Consider the following 24,156-nt stretch of genomic DNA (forward strand, 5'->3'; position numbering starts at 1 on the left):
TTTTTTCCCTCTCTCACACTAAAACTCTCTCTCTCTCTCTCTCTCTCTCTCTCTCTCTCTCTCTCTCTCTCTGCAGAGAACAGGCAGGAAGTGAGGAAGTCAGCTCAATTGCTTTCCAGACTTACCTCAGCCCACCTTCATACAAATCCTAATAGGTCTAGACAATGGAATGGTCAAGTTCCCCCTGCCTCCAAGCAGGGAACAGAGATCTGGAGGTATTAAATACTAGAGAGACTTCAGGAAGGAAAATTCTAGAGACTTCAGGAAAAGCTTTGGAGACCTGGCCTGGTCAGTGGGTGGGGAAAAGAGAAGTGATAAAACTCAGGGGAGCAAGAAAAGCAATCTCTTTTGGTGTTGAGTCCATCAGAGCAGACAAAACTCTTAACTGAGGTCTAGAGAAGGCAGCCATTAACCATGTGCTGGCCTGAAGGAAGTTTCAATGTAAGGAAAACTCTGTAGAGATTTGTAACTTCCTAAGCTAAGGAGCCTGTCCAATATTTTATTTATTTTATTTATTGATTTGATTTGTTAAATCACCCTATCCTGGCTTACACTGGGCTCTGGATGATGTACAAAAACCAAAATGCCATAAAACAAAATACAAAATTTAAATATCCATATATAGTTAATAAAAGATAAAACCAGAATAAAAGATCCCAGATGGCGATTTACAATTTTCTATCCCCATTCTGGACTGCCTAGTCATTTAGTGGGAGGCAGAGAGGGAAACGTAAGCAAAATATATATAGGGGGGAGAGGGAAAGGGTGCCAGCAGTGCAACCAACTGTTGCTGCCCTCAACCGAAAGCCTGGTGGAACATCTCTGCCTTACAGGCTCTGAGGAATTGCACAAGGTCCCGCATAAGGTCATTTGACAGAAAGTTCCACCAGGTTGGGGCCAGAACTGGAAAAGCCCTGGCCCTGGTAGAGAACAGCTGGACATTCCTAGGGTCAGGGATCACCAGCAAGTTATCACTGGAGTGCAAGGCTCTCCCAGGGACATAGAGGAGAAGGCAGTTCTGCAGGTACATCGGTCCCAGACTGCACAAGGCCTTAAAGGTCAATACCAAAACCTTGACCCTGACTTGGTACTCCACTGGAAGCCAGGTACTCCACTGTCAGGACTCACTGACCCCGTACTCCACTATCAGGACTCACGCTGCTGCATTCTGAACCAGCTGAAGTTTCAGGATTAGTCTCAAGGGTAGACCAGCATAGAACAAGTTGCAGTACTCTAGCCTGGAGGTGGCCATCGCATGGATTACTGTGGCTGGGACAAGGCCTTCAACATCTGATAGGGCATGGATAGAGAGAGGGACAGAGGAATTATGTTTTACCCATTTCTTTTGAATCCCTTGCTCAATCTAGTGCTGTGCTAAAAGTATGCTTGTGAACATTTTTCTTTTAAATGAATATAACTTTGGATGCTGGTAGTGGGTCTCTGTACCACATAGACCTTCACCGTCTTGGACATGCTATTTTAAAAGGACCGCCGGGGGAAGGCAGTCATTTGGCAAGTGGCTATTTCTCCAGGGGTGCACAAGGTGGTAAATAGTCCCCATGGTGACCAGGCACTAGGCAGAGGTAGACACAGAGACAAGGCCTCAGAACCTATAAGGGAAGCTGGAAGTCCTGACCCTCCCAGTAAGCAATTCGTACAAAGGTCAGGGGGTGGCAGTGAGTAACCAGAGAGAGAGAAAAGCCTCTTCAGCTGTTGGGAAAACCTTGGAGGGCGGGGTGGAACAGGGCCTGCAGGCCAGAGTGGGCTCGTTCCGCCACAAATAATAACAACAAACTGCTTGCGATGTAACTCCAGCTCCCTCCTGGAGACCTCTGCCCTCTTCTCTTGGCCAAGGAGGACTGCTTGACTGGCCATGGGCAGCTCTCCTGAACCCTCCCTGGGATCATATTGGCTACAAGAGCTGCCTTTCTTTTCCCCCTCCCCCCTGCTTCCCAGGAAAACAAACAAAACACCACAAAAAGGCCTACCAACATAATTCCCAATATTTTCAGGAGATAAAATATTCAAATCAGTAACTATCAGAAGTGCCTTATAAGGAATCGGATATTGCTGATCTGATACCTGAAGTATTGGATGTTTTATCAAGTCATCAATATTTAACTGCACTCCTTTAGTGGCTAGCAAACAGCCAGGTATAAGGTCACTGTGATGGACAGGAGGTTATATAGCTCTTGAAGGTGAAACAGCCAGTTAGCTACTAGTTCTGAGCCTATTTAAATGCTGGTTTAACATTGAACCACTTTGTAGAGGGCTGACTGAATGTGGGGCAGTGGGGGCAGGAGAACATGGCGATTGATAGTTTCTGGCCTTCCTCAGTAGGAGTGTAGAGTGGGGTTCTACCTCTGGACGAGGACAGAGTTTTAGGCCTGCCTCTGATGATGAGCAGACCTGTTTAATCTGACTCTTAAGGAGAGGGCATATTGGTGGGGCTAGAATTCCTGAGCATGAAAGTATCTAATTTAGTCTTTAGGCAGTCAGAAACAATCAGGTTCAAGGGAAAGGCCCTGAATGATGAAAGGCTGAATAACTACTGTAGCATTCAGTGCTGTTTTGAGGCTTAGTCTGCAGTCTCATATATTACAGTGAATTTACATTCCAACTTGAAGCTCTCATGACTGATCAAGTGTAAGTGCCTCGGCCTGGCTGTTCCTTGACTGAGTTTGGAAGCCAGTGTCAGCTGAAGCGTTCTTTCAAACTTCTGCAACACAGATCTTTGTTGTTCTTTTTTAACTCTTGACTCAGAGATCTTAGTGTTCTACTACCACACAATTACCTCACAGCAGCAAACCCTATATTTTACACTGCAGACACATATTGTAACTGAGGGAAAATGTGTGGGGAAGGTTGCATTTAGACAAACCTGATCCCTCCAAATCTGATGAGACTGTCTGCCCCCTTGGTTTTTGTCACGGCTACCTGCGATGCTGTGTGTTTTGCCAATTTATAACCTTCTGTGGCACACAGAGAACATGTTGCCTGTCTGCATGGGCTGCCAGTGGTGGGCAAAGTCACTAAGACAGAATCCTGGATATAAGCCACCATTGCCGTTGACCTGAAATAGCTCCAAACTGAAGATCGATTCCATGCTGAAAATTGCATTTTATTACTTTGGAGAACACTGAAGCCCACTAGATATGCCTGAACAAGATATTAACATCCTCTCATTTAGAAGAGAAGACATCAGCTGCAGAATTTATAGAGTACATAAACTTTCACATTTACAAAATTAAATTGGAATGTTATAATATTTTTAAATGAAATAAAGAATAAGTGCTACCTTCATGGAATATATAAAGTGAATAGAATATACCCCCCTTTCTTTTGTATTGCAAAAGTACCATTTTTAATGGAGACAAATTATGCAGGAACATAGTTATATGTTGACCCCCATATGGAGCCAAAAAAAAGAGGGGAAGAAAAACTAAACCAATCAAGTAAAAACCTCCAAAGGAAGTTTAGACAACTTATTAAGGCCCAAAAGTTAAAAACATAAGTATAGACAAAAGAGTGTTTATCTCAAAGACATATAAAAACCTTGTAGGGGCTCAAATAAAGCCTCATAAAATGTTCAAAGTGACGGATACACATGGAGGCCAACTCCGACCAGTGCAAGAGATCACTGACTGCAGCATTGTTACACACAACAATAAAATGTTTTCTGGAGGCAGAGGGTAGCATCCAAGTGCATGACTTAAGTCCTGGACTAGCCGAGTTGTTTTATGACATTATCCCTCCACCAGTGAACAGGACAACACACAGCCCTATCATAATCTATTTTGGAAGTCCCAGTTTCAGAAGTTATTTGTCATCAGAGCTGCTATTCAAAAAAGAACCACGAACTCACAGAACTAGCTGTGTATCTCCTTGGGTCCCGCTCATACAAGACATGTTGCTAAGCTATAGTTCTCTTACTTGAATTCAAAATCATCTTCCATTTATTAAATAGCTGCAGCAATTCTGGCACACATGCTCCCGGGGTAGCACCCAGCCATAATAATTTAAACAATAAAGCAATCTGCAATGCACCCCAAAAATAATTCAGCAACACTCTACAGCAGAGGTGTCAAACTCATTTGTTACGAGGGCTGGATCTGACATAAATTTCACTTTGTCGGGCCGGACCATATGTGCCATAAAACATAATGCCAGGTACCAGAGTTATAAACTGTATAAAGGACAGCAGCTGGTAAGCTCCGAGTTGGTGTATCCTCACTGCAAGGTCCCATGGGCTGAGAGGAGGGTGCAAAGGAAAACCCACATAGGTGGACTGGAGAGGCAGCAGTGCAGTGCTGGGCAGATGCTCCCATGATGCTTGACTGCTGCATACAAGGTTGGAGGAACCCCCCCAATCCCCCCAGCACCTCCTCCCTTGCATCAGTTGCTTGCAGGCTGCACAAGAACCCTGGACAGGCCAAATCCGGCCCCCGGGCCTTATGTTTGACACCCATGCTCTACAGCATATATAAAATAAACCCAGATCAACATGATCAGCAGTAACATCAGAATTGTGGAAAGGCCATCAAGTCACAACTCACTTATGGCGAGCCAGTAGGGTTTTCAAGGCAAGAGATATTCAGAGGCGGTTTTGCCATTGCCTGAATCTGCATAGCTACCCTGGACTTCCTTGGTGGTCTCCCATCCAAATACCAACCAGGGCTGACCCTGCTGAGGTTCCAAGATCTGATGAGATCTAGCTAGCCTGAGCCATCCAGGTCAGGGTAACATAAGAATAGGGAAACAAATTAACTTGGCGGCGGAGGGGGGAATGACACATCTAGCTAGCCTGAGCCATCCAGGTCAGGGTAACATAAGAATAGGGAAACAAATTAACTTGGCAGCGGAGGGGGGAATGACACATCAACAGGATCAATAAAGTCAACAATAACCCGCTCCCTGAACATAAGCATGTTTTCAATGGTCCTCTAAAGCTCAATAAGCTTGGTCCCAGGTAAATAGCTATGGAGAGAGAGGTGCCATAAGAGAAAAGGCCCCTCTTCTGATAGCCACATGTCCCGCCTTTGAGGACAAGGCCACACTGAGAACAAGACCTCGGTAGAAGATTTTAACTGACAGGCACATATTCACGAGAGCAGCTGGTCCTTTAAATACCCTGGCCCCAGATTATTTAGGTCTTGGAATTTAAGAACTAGAACGTTGAACTGCACCTGGAAATGAACTGGCAGTCAGCTTAGTAGTTTCAAAACCGAAAAGACATGTTCCCTCATACCAGTCAACATCACTACTGCATTTTGAATCAAATGAAGTTTCCAGGAAAGATTTAGGGGTTGTGGTGGAAAGCTCAATAAAAAAGACTACTCGGTGTTCAGCAACAAAGAAAAATCTGAGCTCCATACAGAGGATTATTAGAAAGGGACTGAAAATAAAATGGTCAATATGATAATGCTGTCATATGGACCTATGGTGTATGTATAGAACTGTCAAGGATACTGTGCAGTTCGGTTGCTGCATCTCAGAAAAGATACTACATCACTGGAAAAAGTGCAAAAGAGAGCAACCAAGCTGATTAAAGGGTTGGAACACTTATCTTATGAAGAAAGGATACAGAGTTCAAGGATTTTTAGTTTAGAAAAAGAGAGAACTAAAGGCAGAAGGACATGGTAGAGGTTTATAAAGTTATGCATGGAATGGAGAAAGTGAATGGAAAGAACTTTTTCTCTTTTTCTCCCTGCCCCATAATAGTTGAACTTGAGCACACCGATGAAGTTGATCGTCAGGAGATCCAGGACAGACAAAGAAAAGATTTCTTTAGTCAAAGACTAATTAAATTGTGGGATTCATGGCCAGCGGACACAGTGATGGCCACTAGTATAGGTGGCTCATAGAGGATTGGACAGATTCATGGATGGATGCCATAGGCAGTAAATCTGTGAATACCAATGCCAGCAGACAGCATCGGGGGAGGCCTTTGCCTCTCTGCCTGTTTGTTAGCTCTCCAGGACAGCTGGGAGGCCACAATGTGATGCTAAGATGCTTCACAATATGAACCACTGGTTCGATCCAGCAGGACTCTTCTTATATTCAGTCTAAGTAGTTTTCAAAGCAAACTAGTGTAGTCTAAACTTCATGGGTTCAAAGCATGGATAACAGTAGTCTGATCTTGCTTTAAAGGAAGGGCTGCAGCTAGTGCACCAACTGAAACTGTCTAAAAGTGCTACACATTACAGATGAAACACAAACTTCCATCTGCAAATGGCGATTTAACCCACCCCCCCAGCTGCGAATATGTTCTTTTAGGGAGGGTGTAACACTATGCTGAATGGACTGGCTCCTCTGTCCCTGATTAGCTATATCATGGCCATCACCACCTCTGTTTTGTCTGGATTAAGCTTTGTTTACTGGGCCTCATCCAGCCTATTATAAACCACCATGCATTTGCTCAGAACATCCATTATCTCATTTGACTCTATGGGAAAGGAGAAGTAGAGTTGGGTGCTCACCAGCACCAGTGTTCCCTCTAAGCTGAGTTAGTGTGAGCTAGCCCACAGTTTTTTAGCCTCCAGCTCACACATTTTTGTCTCAGCTCAGGGAGGAGGGCTCCAGAGCAAACTAAATTATGCAGCAGCCAAATTGCTGGCTCACAACTTTAATGCCAGTAGCTCACAAAGGAGAATTTTTTGCTCACAAGACTCCACAGCTTAGAGGGAACATTGACCAGCACATTAATAAAGCTTAATTCCAAGTTGTTAGAGGTTGTCTTCTGGAGGTTTCATATGTATGTTAAATAGCAATAGCATGGATGACAAGACAGAGCCTTGCACAGCACGAGTTCCAAGAACAGGGGCAGATATCCATGAGTGGAGACTTCTAGCACTAGTCAGCCAGATAGCTCCGAAAGCACACTTGAAATGAAGTACTACAGATACTACTCTCAGCCAACCAGCCAAGGAAGATGCGATTACAAACCACTGAGAGTTCTAAGATAATCAATAGAGCCACATTCCCCCTCTCTCTATTTTATTGTTATTTTATTAAAATACCTATATACCATCTGTGAACCCAACAGAACACATTGAACCCAACAGAAGCCAGTCATAGGAACCAAGGCAGTTTTAGTTCCATAAAAAGCCAGAGTCAGGGGTTGAAATGGGTCTAGATAATCCATCTCATCCAAGGAAGTCTGGAGGCTTTTTTTGCATTTCTGTTGCTCACATCTCATTCGTTGCACATTCAGAGTCAAAGAGTCCAATAAACAAAAAAGCATGGATAACTAAAACCAAATAAGAGACTACCACTTAAAAAGTGGACACATACCAGCAATAAAAATGAGGACAAGGACAAGCTTGATGAATTAGACTTCTTCCCCTACAAAACAGAATGTCTTGCCTTGAACAAAATTGTTAGACTTTTTCCCATTTGTGCAAAAAGAAAAACACCCTTAAAACTTTCTAAGCATTATTTTAGCAACCAAGCTGATTAAAGGGTTGGAACACTTATCTTATGAAGAAAGGATACAGAGTTCAAGGATTTTTAGTTTAGAAAAAGAGAGAACTAAAGGCAGAAGGACATGGTAGATAAGGTTTATAAAGTTATGCATGGAATGGAGAAAGTGAATGGAAAGAACTTTTTCTCTTTTTCTCCCTGCCCCATAATAGTTGAACTTGAGCACACCGATGAAGTTGATCGTCAGGAGATCCAGGACAGACAAAGAAAAGATTTCTTTAGTCAAAGACTAATTAAATTGTGGAATTCATGGCCAGCGGACACAGTGATGGCCACTAGTATAGGTGGCTCATAGAGGATTGGACAGATTCATGGATGGATGCCATAGGCAGTAAATCTGTGAATACCAATGCCAGCAGACAGCATCGGGGGAGGCCTTTGCCTCTCTGCCTGTTTGTTAGCTCTCCAGGACAGCTGGGAAGCCACAATGTGATGCTAAGATGCTTCACAATATGAACCACTGGTTCGATCCAGCAGGACTCTTCTTATATTCAGTCTAAGTAGTTTTCAAAGCAAACTAGTGTAGTCTAAACTTCATGGGTTCAAAGCATGGATAACAGTAGTCTGATCTTGCTTTAAAGGAAGGGCTGCAGCTAGTGCACCAACTGAAACTGTCTAAAAGTGCTACACATTACAGATGAAACACAAACTTCCATCTGCAAATGGCGATTTAAACCCCCCCCCCCAGCTGCGAATATGTTCTTTTAGGGAGGGTGTAACACTATGCTGAATGGACTGGCTCCTCTGTCCCTGATTAGCTATATCATGGCCATCACCACCTCTGTTTTGTCTGGATTAAGCTTTGTTTACTGGGCCTCATCCAGCCTATTATAAACCACCATGCATTTGCTCAGAACATCCATTATCTCATTTGACTCTATGGGAAAGGAGAAGTAGAGTTGGGTGCTCACCAGCACCAGTGTTCCCTCTAAGCTGAGTTAGTGTGAGCTAGCCCACAGTTTTTTAGCCTCCAGCTCACACATTTTTGTCTCAGCTCAGGGAGGAGGGCTCCAGAGCAAACTAAATTATGCAGCAGCCAAATTGCTGGCTCACAACTTTAATGCCAGTAGCTCACAAAGGAGAATTTTTTGCTCACAAGACTCCACAGCTTAGAGGGAACATTGACCAGCACATTAATAAAGCTTCATTCCAAGTTGTTAGAGGTTGTCTTCTGGAGGTTTCATATGTATGTTAAATAGCAATAGCATGGATGACAAGACAGAGCCTTGCACAGCACGAGTTCCAAGAACAGGGGCAGATATCCATGAGTGGAGACTTCTAGCACTAGTCAGCCAGATAGCTCCGAAAGCACACTTGAAATGAAGTACTACAGATACTACTCTCAGCCAACCAGCCAAGGAAGATGCGATTACAAACCACTGAGAGTTCTAAGATAATCAATAGAGCCACACTCCCCCTCTCTCTATTTTATTGTTATTTTATTAAAATACCTATATACCATCTGTGAACCCAACAGAACACATTGAACCCAACAGAAGCCAGTCATAGGAACGTTATTTTATTAAAATACCTATATACCATATGTGAACCCAACAGAACCCAACAGAACACAGTGAACCCAACAGAAGCCAGTCATAGGAACCAAGGCAGTTTTAGTTCCATAAAAAAGGCAGAGACAGGGGTTGAAATGGGTCTAGATAATCCATCTCATCCAAGGAAGTCTGGAGTTTTTTTGCATTTCTGTTGCTCGCATCTCATTCGTTGCACATTCAGAGTCAAGGAGTCCAATGAACAAGAAAGCATGGATAACTAAAACCAAATAAGAGACTACCACTTAAAAAGTGGACACATACCAGCAATAAAAATGAGGACAAGGACAAGCTTGATGAATTAGACTTCTTCTCTACAAAACAGAATGTCTTGCCTTGAACAAAATTGTTAGACTTTTTCCCATTTGTGCAAAAAGAAAAACACCCTTAAAACTTTCTAAGCATTATTTTAACAAGCTGAAACTGAGGTTGTAACTAATTTAACAATGGTCACTTGTTATACAAGCATGTATAATGTAACAAGTGCATTATAAACTATCCTGGCAAGTGAAGTCTCATTAACTATAATAGTGCAACTGATTTAACAGTTTTCACTTTAAACTAGCTTCCCAATTTATCAGATTAATGATCACACCATTACTGTATTTTAGAGAATCCAACAGAATAAGTTAAGTTTCTAGCATGGGCATAAACAAGCACTAACTAAATAATAGATAAAAATTCAGCTCCTTTTTCTTTTTGAAGAAAGAATACACAAAGTAGTGACTTCTAAATCGGCAATTTTATAGAAATTCTCAGGGATTTTGTGTGTCTTTTTGGAGACTGCTATGGCACATGAAGCACAGTGAAATGCCAAAAAAAAGGGGTTTTTTTTGTTTTTGTTTGGGAGACATTTTTATGATGTTTTTCTCCCAAAATAGTAGCCTGCATATTCTATTTTTATGTTATAGCCACATATTTTTATTTAAGAATGCCACTATTGGTCTTATTCCATATTTCATATTCAAATGTTTTTAATGTAAAATGACTGAGTGCGCTGGTCATTGACTGTAACAATAAATCTGATCTGATCTAGTAGCCTGCACAAAAATATCACAATACAATTTAACCATTTAGCCACCGATTTAAAGGAATAAAACAATTTTAAATAGACAAAAGCAAAGAAAATTAACATGTCCTGGACTGGTCCTGATACACTGGGTTGCCTAAAAAAGGTCCCAGGCTGTGAGCTACGGATTTAGAGCTAATGGCCAAGAGCCCTTTGGGCCTAGCTCCTTGACTCATGTCTAAGGACTCACACCTCTGGCCACACCCAAGCTAAGTATTCACAAGCAGGGGAGAAACAAACTCAGCACAAATCTTACTCAGCTGCTGCTACCAAACTAGCAGAATCTCTACCCTTCCACCCTACCAGATTTTATGCATGCATAGAACAATGTAAGAAAACCTTTTATCAGGTAGCAGACTGTGCAATGATTGCATTACAGCATTCATTAACTACTGTGTTGTCCACACAGGACTGTCTGGTCTACACAGGAAAATCTCTTTGTGAAGGACTGCTATAGTACAGCAATAGCACAATCTCTGGGGATGTCTGGATGCGACCTAAATTATATTCCTTCTTTATAAAACAATCTCATCAGGACAATGGAAAGGGATAGAATAAATAACACTCCATATTTATATAATGATTTCACTATTCTAAAGAATTCACATGGGCTTCATTCAGCCATCAAAATAAAGGCTGGTCTGTGAAGGGAACCTATCCATCCTGTACTGCTCCCCCTCCTTCCCTCCCATTGCACACGGAGCAGGATTGCAAACCTCCTGGTTTGGGGACTAGGGTTGCCACGTCCTCCGTCCTCCCCAGCAGGGGACTTTGGGGGGCGTTCCTGGAGGGGGAGGGGACATCCCCAATGCGATGACATCACACAGAAGTGATGTCATTATGTTGAGGACGTGCATGAATCCCAAGCGGCGAATTTGCTACTTTGAAACATTTAAAGGGTCCCTTTAAATACTTTTTTGCACGCCTGAATCCCAAGTGGTGAATTTGCCACTTGGGATTCAGGCATGTAAGGACTCCTCTCCCTAAAAAGCATTTAAAGGGACCCTTTAAATGCTTTCTGAGGAGTGGGGGCCGTGCACACCTGAACTCCAGTGGCGAATTTGCCACTTGGAGTTCAGGCATGTGGCTGGCAGCTGCCCCTCTCCCTTCCCTCCTGCAAGATTTAAAAGGCCCACCAGCTGATCAGCGGGCTACGTACTCCTGCCGATCAGCTGGAGGACCCTTTAAATCTCACAGGAGGGGGGGGAGAGGGGAGGCCAGGGTGGTTGCTCTTGGGGGCAGGGCTTCCTCCCGATGGCCAGCTGGCTGGTGGCGGGCAGGAGCCCCCAAAATCAGGGGATCTCCCATCCCCACTTGGGGACTGGTATCCCTATTTGGGAGGCTGCAACCAAGTTCTAATTCATTCATATGCCTGCATTTGGACATAATGGGGAATCAGAGTTTGATCCAAGGCTTCCCAAGGCAAGAGGCTTTTGATCACCCTCCAAGTAGAAGGGAGGAGGAAGGGGAGCAGGGAAAACAAGTGGGGTTTCTGCCCATCATGGACAAAGCTCTGTTTGTTGAGAAGTTTAAATGCACAGATTATCACATACATTAGCCTTACAGAAATCCTGAATGGTAATGAGCGTATTAATGTCATGCTGCCAATAGAGGCAGAGAGACAGACAGACAGACAGATGTGTGGGCCTAAGGCCAACTAGAAAGTTCATGGCAGGAGCTGTTATGATAGAGGAATGCAGGATACCTTAAGTAACATCTTTCCTGTGAATGAAGCAACATATTGCTCAGATTCCAGGCTGAGAGGAGATGAGTCAAATAGGCAGGATGCAGATGAACATTAGCTTGATCTCCACTCAAGATTGGGCGCTTAAAGGGAGCCCCTTTAAGTGCAGAGAGCTGGCATTTGCCACGCGCCCAAACTCCAAGCGGAGATCGGGCGCATGGCCCGCAGCCACCCCTCTCCCTCCTCTCTCTTAAGAGAGAAGGGAGAGGGGTGGCTATAGGTGTTGGGGCTTGGGGGTGAGGCTTTCCCCCCCAAAGCGGGGGACCCCTGCCAAACCGGGAGGGGGTTGGCAACCCTAGAGGAGGGGTGCATAAAGCAGTCCACACACAAGCTTTCATATAGCCTCTATCTGCATCTCAAGCTCTGGACAGCAAAAGAAAGCACAGAGCTTGAATGGTGGCAGTTACTGAGTGAGAGTGAGAAGGGAGGGATGGGGGAAGAAAAAGTCCTCTCTCACATATGGAGATTCCCCTTTTACACTGCAACCCGAGGCACAGTTAATACGATGCTGAGGTGAAGTCTATGGGTTTAGCATGGAGTAATCCAGCTCAGGATCACATTCGTGTTACTTTGCTACAACTGCTTCCTCAATAAGAGCACAATGTCTATTTTGAAGCTTTCAAAACTAAGCAGTTTTGTAGGCATTTTCTCTATCAAAGGAAACAGAGCATAACTTATCTTTCTCTCTTTAAGAACAAGTATTTTCAAAGATTGTTCTAGTAAGGCAGTACATCACTCAGCTTTGTGACCTTTTGCAACCACAGGCCATCTTGTGTTCCTCATGGCCCTCCTCAGAGAAGGGAAGATCTTTTTTCTCCTAATCAATGCACAAAACATTTTGCCAAATGAGAAGAAATGTGAGAAAGCTCACAGTGACCAGTACAGCTTCAGAATCATAGCGGTGGAAGGGACCTCCGGGGTCACCTAGTCCAACCCCCTGCACAATGCAGGAAATTCACAAATACCTCCCCCCCACCCACAGTGACCACTGTTCCATGCCCAGAAGATGACAAAAACCCTCCAAGATCTCCAATCAAACTGGCCTGGAGTAAAATTGCTTTCCCAGCCCAAAATGGTGATCAGCGTTTCCCTAGGTGTGTAAGAAAGGGCCACAAGAACTAAGCACTGAGGCAGCCCTTCCTGCCCTCCCTCTCATGGTCTGCCTAAGTTCATAGAATCAGCTTTGCTATCAGATGGCCATCTGGCCTCTGTTTGAAAACGTCCACAGAAGGAGAGCCCACCACCTCCCGAGGAAGCCTTGTTACCTAACCGCACATTGAATGTAAATGAAGCATTTCAAGATGTTCACGGGATATTCTCCTTGACCATCACACTCATCCAGCCTAGAGTCTATCTCGAATTACTTACACTCTGGATGGGGGCCTAAGTTCCAAAATCAAGTTTTAGAAGCCCCCCCACCCCCGGACTGTAATCCTATGGATCAGTTTCTTTAACTCCAGGCAAATCCTGTAGGAAAAATAGATCATATTTATCCAGAATGAAGACCATCCTGAATATAAAGTGACGCCCCCAGGAAAAAAAAACGGAACTGAAGTTAGTAGGCAACTGTCAACATCGACCACCATTATGTCTGCTGAGACACTTCCCCAAGTTGGATTCCAATCACACTCTAGGGCACATATGTTCTTAATAACCCTGGCCAAGGCTTTTGCCTGACACAAACTTAACCTACAGCCTTTGAAACATTACAGGGAAGCACTGAACAAACAGTGCTTCAGGGAAGTTTTTTCCTCTCCTGCCAATCCTTTCATCAGGCAAGGCCAGGGCTCCCCAGAATGCAGTCTGGAAACCACTGGCTTATGTTTCAGGCAGTGAGGCGGAAAACACATGCCTCGGATAATTTATTTGCTTCCAGCATTACAAGCTGGCCTTTTCAAAGTGAAGAATGGGTGGCGCAGGTGTATGCATAGGACAGTGGAGGGTTCCAGCTAGTCGCAATGCACCATCCTTCATGCACGCAGGGTACGTTTCCTTTTACGTATGCACCTGGTGAATTCTGGACATTTTCCTGCACTGTCAGTTTTTTCCCCCCTTCTTCCAATTCCAGGCATGATAGATATCTTGTAGAATGTACTGGCAAATTTAACCAAGCTGCCAAGGAAGAGGGATGCAAAATTAGCCCTCTTCCCAACTGTCCAAACGCAGCAGGTCACATAACTGCCTCCTGTGAACAGCAGGTGAAAGGAAACCAGCAACACAACTGCTGCGAGCCACTGGTTGCCTTCATCTCCATCACCCTCCACCAGAAGAGCTGAACTGTGAGGGGATCATTTCCAAGCCAAGGGTCAAATTTTAATATTCCTACTGTCAGTTCTGTGCTCTAATTGAACAGCTAAGCATTTCAGATTCCATGAGGCTGAACCATAGTTTCTATGCTCCAAATGTTAGTTCTTAAAGATAGAATACCAGAAGGTAATAGACAGGTCCCACTGGGTGGACCTCCAGATGGCACCTGGTTTTTGGCCACTGTGTGACACAGAGTGTTGGACTGGATGGGTCATTGGCCTAATGCAACATGGCTTCTCTTATGTTCTTATGACACTAGACTTCATGGCATGAAAAAGAAAGGTGGTGGCCCCGGTCACATGGCAAAGTTGCCGCGGGAGAGGCATGGATGGTGGGCGGATTATCCGGGTGCGATCACACCCCAACATCTGGGAAGTGGAGCGCACCGGTGGCTTACCACCGATAATGCACCTTAAAAAACTAGTACCTCCAAGGTACTAGTAAACGTTTGCCACAGGCTGCCTCTAGACCCCCGTGGTGTGATCGTGCCAGCGCACAGCATTCCCCTCCGGTCCCTCGTTTACCCACCGGCGCTGAGGGAAGGACCGGTGGTGTACCGCCAGCGCGTCTGATTGCGTAATCACGCATCAAACTGCGCCGGGGCACCTCCCCCCCCCACAATATCTGGCCTGTGTGACCGGGGCCGGTGTTTGTTATACATTATTCTAAGGAGCAGTTCATGTTTCTTTAATTAGAGTAACCCCAGAAACTCATGTTGCCATCATACAGAAAAAAATCAATTTCACTTCATCCCTGTTTGCTTGAAATAGTTTTGACAGACTAAGAACAAAGTATCACGTGGAAGACTTGGGGCGTGTCTTCAACTGTTCAATCCCCAAACCTATGGGAAACAGCATGTGGCACTTCCACAGGTTTTAAAGAATAAGACTAACAGAGCTGATGTCATGTTCTGACAAATGAGGTGCTACTTTGTATAAACAATCATCAAAAAGTCTTCATCAGATGATTATTTTCTTGTTATTCACAGCTCTTGTTTTTTTTATTTATTTACTTTGGAATATTTTTGTTTACCCAACCTTTCCATAAAAATATCTCAGGTAAACTATGACAACAACAACAACAACAACAACAACAACAACGTGTATATCAAAATATAAGTGGATGAAAGTAAGCCAATGGGGAGTGCCTCACAGTTTCTCCTTCCCTCTCTAGATGCTGACAGAGTGGTGACTAGCAGTTGGGCCAGACAGGCTAAGGTAAAAGACCTCACCTCCTTCTCTCTTCTCCTATAGAACGGTGGCCACTTTTTCTATAGAATGGTGGTAGCCTGAGAGGGAAGGCCCCAGGTGACAGTTGAGCCTGTGAGGGCAGTGGAAACTTTTGGGTTTCTGGCTTCCTTGCTACCTCAGTAGTCTTGGAGACCTTCTGCTGGGTTATTATTGCTTCTTGGCCAGTGTGAATACAGCTGATCAAATGCCGAGCCTGGATCTGAGTCTTAGCTCCAAGTCCCTAGTCAGTTGTAGCATTTACTTGGTGACACTAAATCAATAAGCTCAAACTCACTCATCTCAAGAGCTGTTGTGAAAAGAAGTGAGTGAAGAATACTTTTGAGGGCTTTTGTTTTGTTTCTGTTGAAGGAGTAAAATTATGATATCTGTAAAGATGCCTGTGGTTGGCCATGATAAAAATGGTATATTTTAATATATCTGTAATAAGAATGAGCAGGCGTAGATTAAATGAAACCTTTCACATCCCAAAAAGTTCAGAGACTTCCCATGTAGGGTTGCCAGGTCCCCTCGTTGCTCCAGTGGGGGGATTTGGGGGGTGTTCCAGGGGTGAGAGGGGAGGATGCACAATGCTCCTAATGCAATGATGTCACCTGGAAGTGACATCATCGTGACAGGGATGTCGCACGGGAATGCTCTGGTATTGGGCAAACCAAAGACTTTGCCCAAATACCAGAGCGTCCCCGCATGACATCCCCATTGCAATGACGCCATTTCTGGGTAATGTCATCACATCAGGGATGTTGCATGGCAATGTCCCGGGGGGGGCATTCCCCTGTTGGCCAGCTGGTCCACAGCAGGGAGAAGCCCCTGAAATGGGGGAACCACCTATCCAGACCTGGGGGCTGGCAAGCCTATTCCCATGTGTAATTGCTTTGGAGAGTTTCCATACTAGTATAATTAATTTTTGTTTCATTCTTCAGTTTATTATTCCCACCCAACCCACCCCCGCCATTTCCTAGTCTTTCCCAGGATACCAGGTAATTCAATCAGCCAATTCCCTGAGCCTGTTCTGATCCTCAAATGCTGCAATTCTTTTAAAAGAAAACTATTACTCAGACTTTATTACGGTCTGGATCCCACCCCAGTGGTTTTGGACTCAACCCTGCCCATCCCATGACCCTCAGATGCCTCTTTGCTGGGTCAGGGGTGTGCCCCAATTTAGAGGCCCAGGCCCAAAGGGCCTGCAGACCACCATGGCAACAACAGCCTGAAGGGTCCTGTGGTATCTGCAAGGCCTTTGGGCCCGCCATGCACCTGGCAACAAACAGGAAGAGGCCTTGTCCCAGGTCTAACAGCCATAGCAACATCTCCTGATAGGAAAGGCTGAAGGTGGCTCCATCTCCACTGTGGGATGGGAGGGGGTGGGAGGCCCATCTAAGGTGAGGTGGGTTCTCCCCTCACAAAGACAGCTCTCTCTTGCAATGAGTCACACTGTGGGGTTCTGGGCCTAGATGCTTCCATTAGAGAGGTTTTGGGCAGCCAAGGAGGTGGGTGGCTGCATATTTCTGAGGTTTAAGAGGTGGCATCTTAGGAGGAGGACAGGAAAGGGCTCTGTGGGCAGGAGAAGACATTTAAAGGGACCACGATCAGTGTTCCCTCTAAGCTGAGCTAGTGTGAGCTAGCTCACAGTTTTTTAGCCTCCGGCTCACACCATTTTGTCTTAGCTCAGGAAGGATAGCTCCAGAGCAAATTAATTTATGCAGTAGCCAAATTGCTTGCTCACAACTTCAATGCCAGTAGCTCACAAAGTAGAATTTTTGCTCACAAGACTCCACAGCTTACAGGGGGCATTGACCGTGATCCGTTTAAATGCTCTTTTTCCTCCAGTGAAAGCAATGGAGGATGGAGGCGCCTTCTTTGGGGGCCCACAGGATTGGCCCCCTGGTCAATCTTTTTTAATGTTGGGGGAGTTTGAGGAGACGCACCAGCAGCTGTGCTGCAAATTTGGTGCCTCTACCTCAAAAAAGCCCCAGCCCCAGATATCTCCAGATCAATTCTCCATTATAGCCTCTTCATTCTACTGGTATGCCTCTCCAGAGATTAAGGACATAATCTAATTGTGAATTTGTACCTGCAGCCAACTCATTCTTCAAAAAGAAACTCTTTTTGGGCAGGAACTGTCCTTATTTATTTTTTTTTGGGGGGGAGATTGACAATACACCTTAAGTGCTAACAGAAAAAGGCAAAAGCAACAAAAACAGGCACTTATTCTCCTCCTCTAAGCAGGAGAGGCAAAGCAAAGTATATGAAAATTGATAATCCTTAAAAAACGAAAAACCCCTATGAGGAGCTCATTCAATTGTTAGTACCAGTGTCTGCTCTCTGCCATCACTCACCTTTCTGTCACTCCACATAAAAGGCATCATAAATTAAACACCCAAATGGAGTAATGAAGAAAATCTGTGCTGCTCTAAACACAGTGTTTTAGTGACATGACAAAAACAGGCACTTATTCTCCTCCTCTGAGCAGGAGAGGCAAAGCAAAGTATATGAAAATTGATAATCCTTAAAAAACGAGAAACCCCTATGAGGAGCTCATTCAATTGTTAGTACCAGTGTCTGCTCTCTGCCATCACTCACCTTTCTGCCACTCCACATAAAAGGCATCATAAATTAAACACCCAAATGGAGTAATGAAGAAAATCTGTGCTGCTCTAAACACAGTGTTTTAGTGACATGGTTATTTATTACTTCCTTAGTCCGATTTCTGTGTGACAAAGCTGCCAGACCAAATGTGTCATTTGATGCCATCAATCAGCTCCTATCCTCCTGTCACCAACTAGATCAGTCATCAAACCCAGTCCATATCCCCCTTATTCTAATTAAGATATGAGACAAAGAAGACTAAGAATGGATTTCCTCTTGCATGACTAAGCCAATTGTTCTCCATTAACTAGCAATGACAGAGTCCCAGACTGGTAGGAATGTCATACAGTGGGTGGATGGGTACAAGGAGAAGCAGCAAGAATAATTGACATTGCATGCAGGTTCTCAGTGAGCTGTGGTCATAAACAGTGAATAAAAAGAAGAGAGAAGAGATTGGATTTATACCCCGGCCTTCACTTGGAGTCTCAAGAGCGGCTTACAAACTCCTTTCCCTTCCCCTCCCCACAACAGACACCCTGTGAGGTAGGTGGGGTCAAGAGAACTCTTTCAAGAACTGCTCTTTCAAGAACAGCTCTGACAGAACTATGGCTTGCCCAAGGTCATCCAGCAGCAGCAAGTGGAGGGGTGGGGAATCAAACCTGGTTCTCCCAGATTAGAGTCAGCTCACTTAACCACTACACCAAACTGAATGAATTACACCATGAATAAACCAATGCATTACACAATGAATAAACCAATGAATTACACTAAAAGATTTTTCTCTATTTTTCAAAAAGTGTAATAGTGGACATGGCCTCTCTCAAGTCTTGTATGTTAAAAACAGTAGGCAGGTGGAGAATAGTGTGCCAGAATTCTGATCAAATTTATTTTTTTGTTCTTTGTTGCCAGCCAAGCAGGCACTTCCAAGCGGATTATGGTTCAAAAACCATCCACATACAAACTGAAACCAGTTAAGAACAGCAACAACAAAACCCCAAACCCTAATGACCACATCAAATTCAAAACCGTTCCTTAAAGTAAAAGCATGAATACGCAGAAATGGAATTTTCCATGGGAGTTTACCCATCATCAATATAAGCTAATTCTCACACAACCTCATCTGCGATACTTAAATCTACAAATCTGGGCCACTGAGAAAGAAAGGAGATTTCCCCACATACTGGGGGGGGGGCAGGTCTGCAGAAAAAGATGGAAAGTTTGTTTAAAAAATTGAGCGGATGCTGACATCCCCCCCAAATGGAAGAGTCCACTGTCTGTACTTGTAAATGTAAATTTATCATCAGCAGAGGGGAGGAGGAGCCATGTGCCATGAGGCAGCCCATCACCTCATCTCCTCTGAAGGCTGATGGGCAGGGAGAAGGAGCAGACAGCCCCCCCCTTCCCAGGGGTGCTGCTGGAGGGAAGGAGCAGGAGTTGCTGCTGCCTTCCACCCCCACTTCAGCCTGGCAGAGTGATGGGGGAACCAGAGCCACTGCTGCTCTCTCACCACCAAGCAGTGGCGAGGCGGACTGATGAACAGATGGGAGCTGTCACCCCATCCCCCCTTACCGCCTCTACATAAACCGCAGAGTGGTAGTAGGGGAAGGAGCAGCCAATGCTGCTGCTACACAAACTGTAGAGGGGTAGCGATATGGGCGGGTGAGAAAAGAGCCACCAATGCCATGCCCCATGGGAGTTGGTGGATCAGCCGGGTGAGTGGAGAAGCAGTCTTGCCAGCCGCAGGCTGCCCAGGAAGTGGTTGGCCCTGTGGGCAAGCAAGGAGGAGATGGGCTCCTCCATAGGTCTCCATTTGCTAAGATTTAATAAAAAGTAGAAGAAGAAGAGATTGGATTTATATCCCGCCCTTCACTACCCAAAGGTGTCTCAGAGCGGCTTACAAACTCCTTTCCCTTCCTCTCCCCACAAGACACCCTGTGAGGTAGGTGGGGCTGAGAGAGCTCTTGACAGAAACTGCTCTTTTTCAAGAACAGCTGTTATCAGGCTTGCCCAAGGTCATCCAGCCAGGTGCGAGTGGAGGAGTGGGGAATCAAACCCGGTTCTCCCAGATTAGAGTCCGCGCACTTAACCACTACATCAAACTGGCTCTCAACAGTGTAAAAACAGTTATACAAGGGATCCCCCATAAAGTACATCAATAGTTTTGCAATACTTTAATATTTTTAATCATTTTATGTAAAAAATAGAAGTATGAAGCCCTCATTAATCCAGGATACACTGGACTTTATATCCTGTATATGACGCCAACTGTAATATGATCATTGAAAATAACCTTCAGCTCACTATACTTTCCAAACATCATACATCAGAAGAAGCCAGACTCCAACAACAAGCCCTGCTGCCGGGTGCTGGTAGGAAGTCACCCCCCATATAATTGTGGCCTTAGTTAGGAACCAATGATTGTGTGTAAGCCGCTCCGAGACCCTTCGGGGTTCGAGCGGGATATAAATTGAATGATAAATAAATAAATACACCCTGTGATGAAATAGCTCAACATTGTTATCAAATATAGTTGAAGATACCTAAAAATAAGAATATAGCATTCTTGAGACATAGACACCACCTATGGCTTGGCATCTTCCAAACCCATAACAAATAGTATTTCAGTGTTGCTTACTACACAAAGCAAAATCTGGTAACTGCATTCTGATCATCTTGTGACATATTTCAGGCTAGTTCTCACTACTTGAAGAGGTTGCTTGCATTTGGATGAAGCCTGCTGCCCTTACACGGACAGAGGAAATTAAAACATTTTGTGCTGAAGGACCCATAGAGAGAATGGAAAACCACAAAGAAGCCACAGTTTCCCCATGAAGTACCCATAAAGAGAATGGAAAACCACAAAGAAGCCACAGTTTCCCCACCCACTACTACAGAAGAAAAAACAGCAGTCACCTAACTTCATCATGTTGAATTTTGTTAACAGAACAAGCACTGGCTTAAGTGAAAGACACATTCTTACAGGAGCGTTTCATTACGTTTATGTGCTATCAGTAGCATACATTGGGCAACAGGCTCTTGAAAAACGGTCCCTTAAGGTAAATAATGTTCACATATTTTCATACAGTTCCTCCACAGCTTGAATTGATAGGCCTCTGTGGTAATATAGTTCATTTTATACACTGGTACAACAAGAGCACTTACCACTTGCCCATTCTGAGGATTTTTATGAGCATACGGGGGGCCACGAATATGATTCCACATTTGGCCAGAAGTCATTGCGAACACAACACACTATTAAAACAAGAGAAGATACTGTTATAAACGGGAAGAAACAAGATAAGTTCACCGGCTTGCATGCTCAGGGAAACGATCCTTAACTGAAACACTTCTTACATTCCTGGAGTTAGGACTGCAGTGCAGTTATTTTATAGCCATGGCAGGAAAGGGCAAGAGGCAGAGAAGGAACAGATCCTTGCAGCTTAGTTGTGATCTGTCCAAACTTCAGAAAAGAACAGCCAGAGGAAAAGCTTTGAGAGATCTCTCTGGTGCTTCATGCTCACCGTAAAGAAAGAATTGTAGTCTATGCTTTTTAAGACTATCCAGTGCATTTCTATCTACCATGATGCTTTAGGTCGGCTTAATTCTTCTTATCCTGAACTGAACCTCTGACAACCAACATGGAAAAATCTCAGGCAAGGTCCTAATGGGAATATTTGTCTAATAAGCTATGTTGGCTCTAGGAGATACTGGTCACTGGCATTGGTGGAAGGAAAATAAATGTGACATTTTCATCTGCCAACTGAAGAGTTAAGAGTGGTAAAAATCCACAAAGTCTGTGGATTTGCAAATATGTACTGGCTGGTAGAGCACATACATAATGCAAATCAACAAACAAATTAGTTGCAGCCAGTCACTGGAGCACAAACTCTTCAATTAGAGAAATGCCCACCAAGTGGCTGGACTTTATATGAAAAGGCAGAGGGCCTAAACGAGTATTCACATAGCGAGCAAACTTGGTCTTTTGCTCTGTTGTTGTCTACTGCCTTTGAAACATTATTTGACTGGAGGCATTGCACACATACACATTTTAGAACAAGAAAACAAGCTGTATCGGTTTTCATAATAAGCAACAAATGAAACCTAATTTGTAATAAACTTATTTTTTTTGTTTTCCTTCACAGCAGCAGATGTTAGTACAGAGTGTAATATACAAAGTGGCCTAACACATTCTAGCAAAACTGGAGGCTCTCTTCTTTTTTTGCCTGTTATTAACAATTTCCATTCTGCCATCAGTAATTTCTGTGTTATTTCCATATCTACATTTACCTTAAATTTGAGCTGGGTTTCTAACCTAAACAACTTGCAATTGCACAGGTATTGGATTAGTATAGCTGGGACTGGCCTAGATTCCTGGAATGCCTCATTGTGTCCATTGTGGGTATCTGATGGCTCAGATTCTTACCTTTTGTTTTGCAAATACCTGCCCCTGTTATAATTGCTGCAAACATTTTTTTATTAAATCTCTAACTGAATTTTAATGGTGCATTAATGTAGCGTTTTCTTTTGAAATGGTTGTTCCCTGCCCTGGCCCTGAGGAGAAAGGCAGTATGAGCTGAAACTAATTTTTTTCCTCCTATACTTGATTTTTTAATAATTAAATAGACAAAAATCCAGCAGGATCATGTTTTCCTATAAGACGGTGTAAAAAATATTTAATGTGAAGATACTAGAATCTAAACAGTCTATATAACATTACCAGCACATTCCATGCATATCAGCCCTGTACCATGCCATCCTGGACAGAATCATGCCCCTGCCTGTATCCCTTTCACCCACCGAAAGCTATTCTCCATAGTCCCCCCCCTCAATGGTCCTCTCTGCGTTTGCCTGCCACTCTGGATTTTTCAGTGTTCGATTCGAGGCAATTTAAGTCCATGGCGAAATAGCATCCAAATAACCCAGGGCAACAGCAGGCTGAAACCGGGCTGACCACTGAAGGGATATAATATAATGCAGAATGGGGGGGGGGGGATCCGGAATAAAAAGAACATTGAACTTGATTTTAGTGCAGAATGGGGGGGGGATTCTGGATTAAAACCGTTGAATTTGATTTTAGTGCAGAATTGCTTGGAGGAAGATGGAGTAAAAGGAGAGTGCAGAAAGGGCCAATGTTTTCTTGTCATAGGCAATCTCCTGATCCATCTATACTTGCTCCCTCTCTTTCTCTCCCCATCTTCCATACATGGATGATTGCTGAGACAAATATAAAAAATATAATTTGCTTTATTCTATCAAACTGGATATTTTAACAAATCAAATTAACTCAACATGGTCTACTTGTATTAGATGTATGAGATTTTTAATAGGGTTAGCATAAACTCACTAGGCAAGCCATGATCTCTCAACCTTAGCATTGCTCCCCCCGCACACACACGTAATATGGAGACAATACAGATCTACCTGACAGATTGCAAGACCTGAGCAAGGCTGTTAACTGTGGGACATTTTGGAGGGCATTAATTCAAAGGGTTGTCATAAGTCACCAGCTGCTTCACGGCACATAACATGCATACTTGACAGGGCTGGTGTACGAATTGGTGATAATGTACGTGGAGATCTTTGAACATAAAGGGCACTATATAAATGCTTGACATTATTATTATTACTCTCTCTATATTAGTTATATTAATCAACAGGAGCAAGAGAGCCTCTAGATTCAGGACCAAGCCAGGCTTATTTCAGCTTTCCAGCCTTGTTTCTGGGTAAGTTTGGACCATTTTCGCAAGGCTAAACCAAATAATGATTCAATCTGAGCTGAGGGCCACTGAATTAGCTTAGTAACTCATATCAGCAGGCAGTGGTACTTGTGGTAAACATACAAACAGGCGGGAAAGGTAGAAAGTAACTGGCTGTTGATTCCAGAAAACCAGAGGTCATTTCGGGGGGGATCACAGGGGATCGCAGTTCCCCCAGGTTAGGTATGGGGGCGGGGCACATGACGAAGCCCCGCCCCCTGCTTCCGGCCGCCCCGCTTCTGGCCCTCATTCAGCCAGGAGGAGACAGGAGAAGAGGGAGGGTAAGTTGCTTCCTCCCTGCCTCTCCCCACCCCTGTCTGCCTGGGGCCAGGGAGGGCCTTCGCGGGGCTTCCTTGCACTCCTGCCGGCCTTGCAGGTCCACCACCGGGCACCTCATGGGGCTCGGCAGTGG

The 24,156-nt window shown here is 44.3% G+C and overlaps 1 protein-coding gene across 1 annotated transcript in view; it reads right to left on the reverse strand.

The window, feature by feature from the left end:
* The window catches only part of TUSC3 (tumor suppressor candidate 3), a 192,130-nt gene that overhangs the window by 66,737 nt on the left and 101,237 nt on the right, over positions 1-24,156 (reverse strand). Inside the window, exon 6 of the mRNA XM_015424290.1 lies at positions 21,151-21,240. Within this exon, the coding sequence (XP_015279776.1) occupies positions 21,151-21,240 (90 nt within the window). The remainder of the gene's footprint in view (positions 1-21,150; positions 21,241-24,156) is intronic.

The sequence above is a fragment of the Gekko japonicus genome, unplaced genomic scaffold, assembly GCF_001447785.1.
Source record: "Gekko japonicus isolate JY-2015 unplaced genomic scaffold, Gekko_japonicus_V1.1 scaffold2358, whole genome shotgun sequence".
Lineage (NCBI taxonomy): Eukaryota > Metazoa > Chordata > Lepidosauria > Squamata > Gekkonidae > Gekko > Gekko japonicus.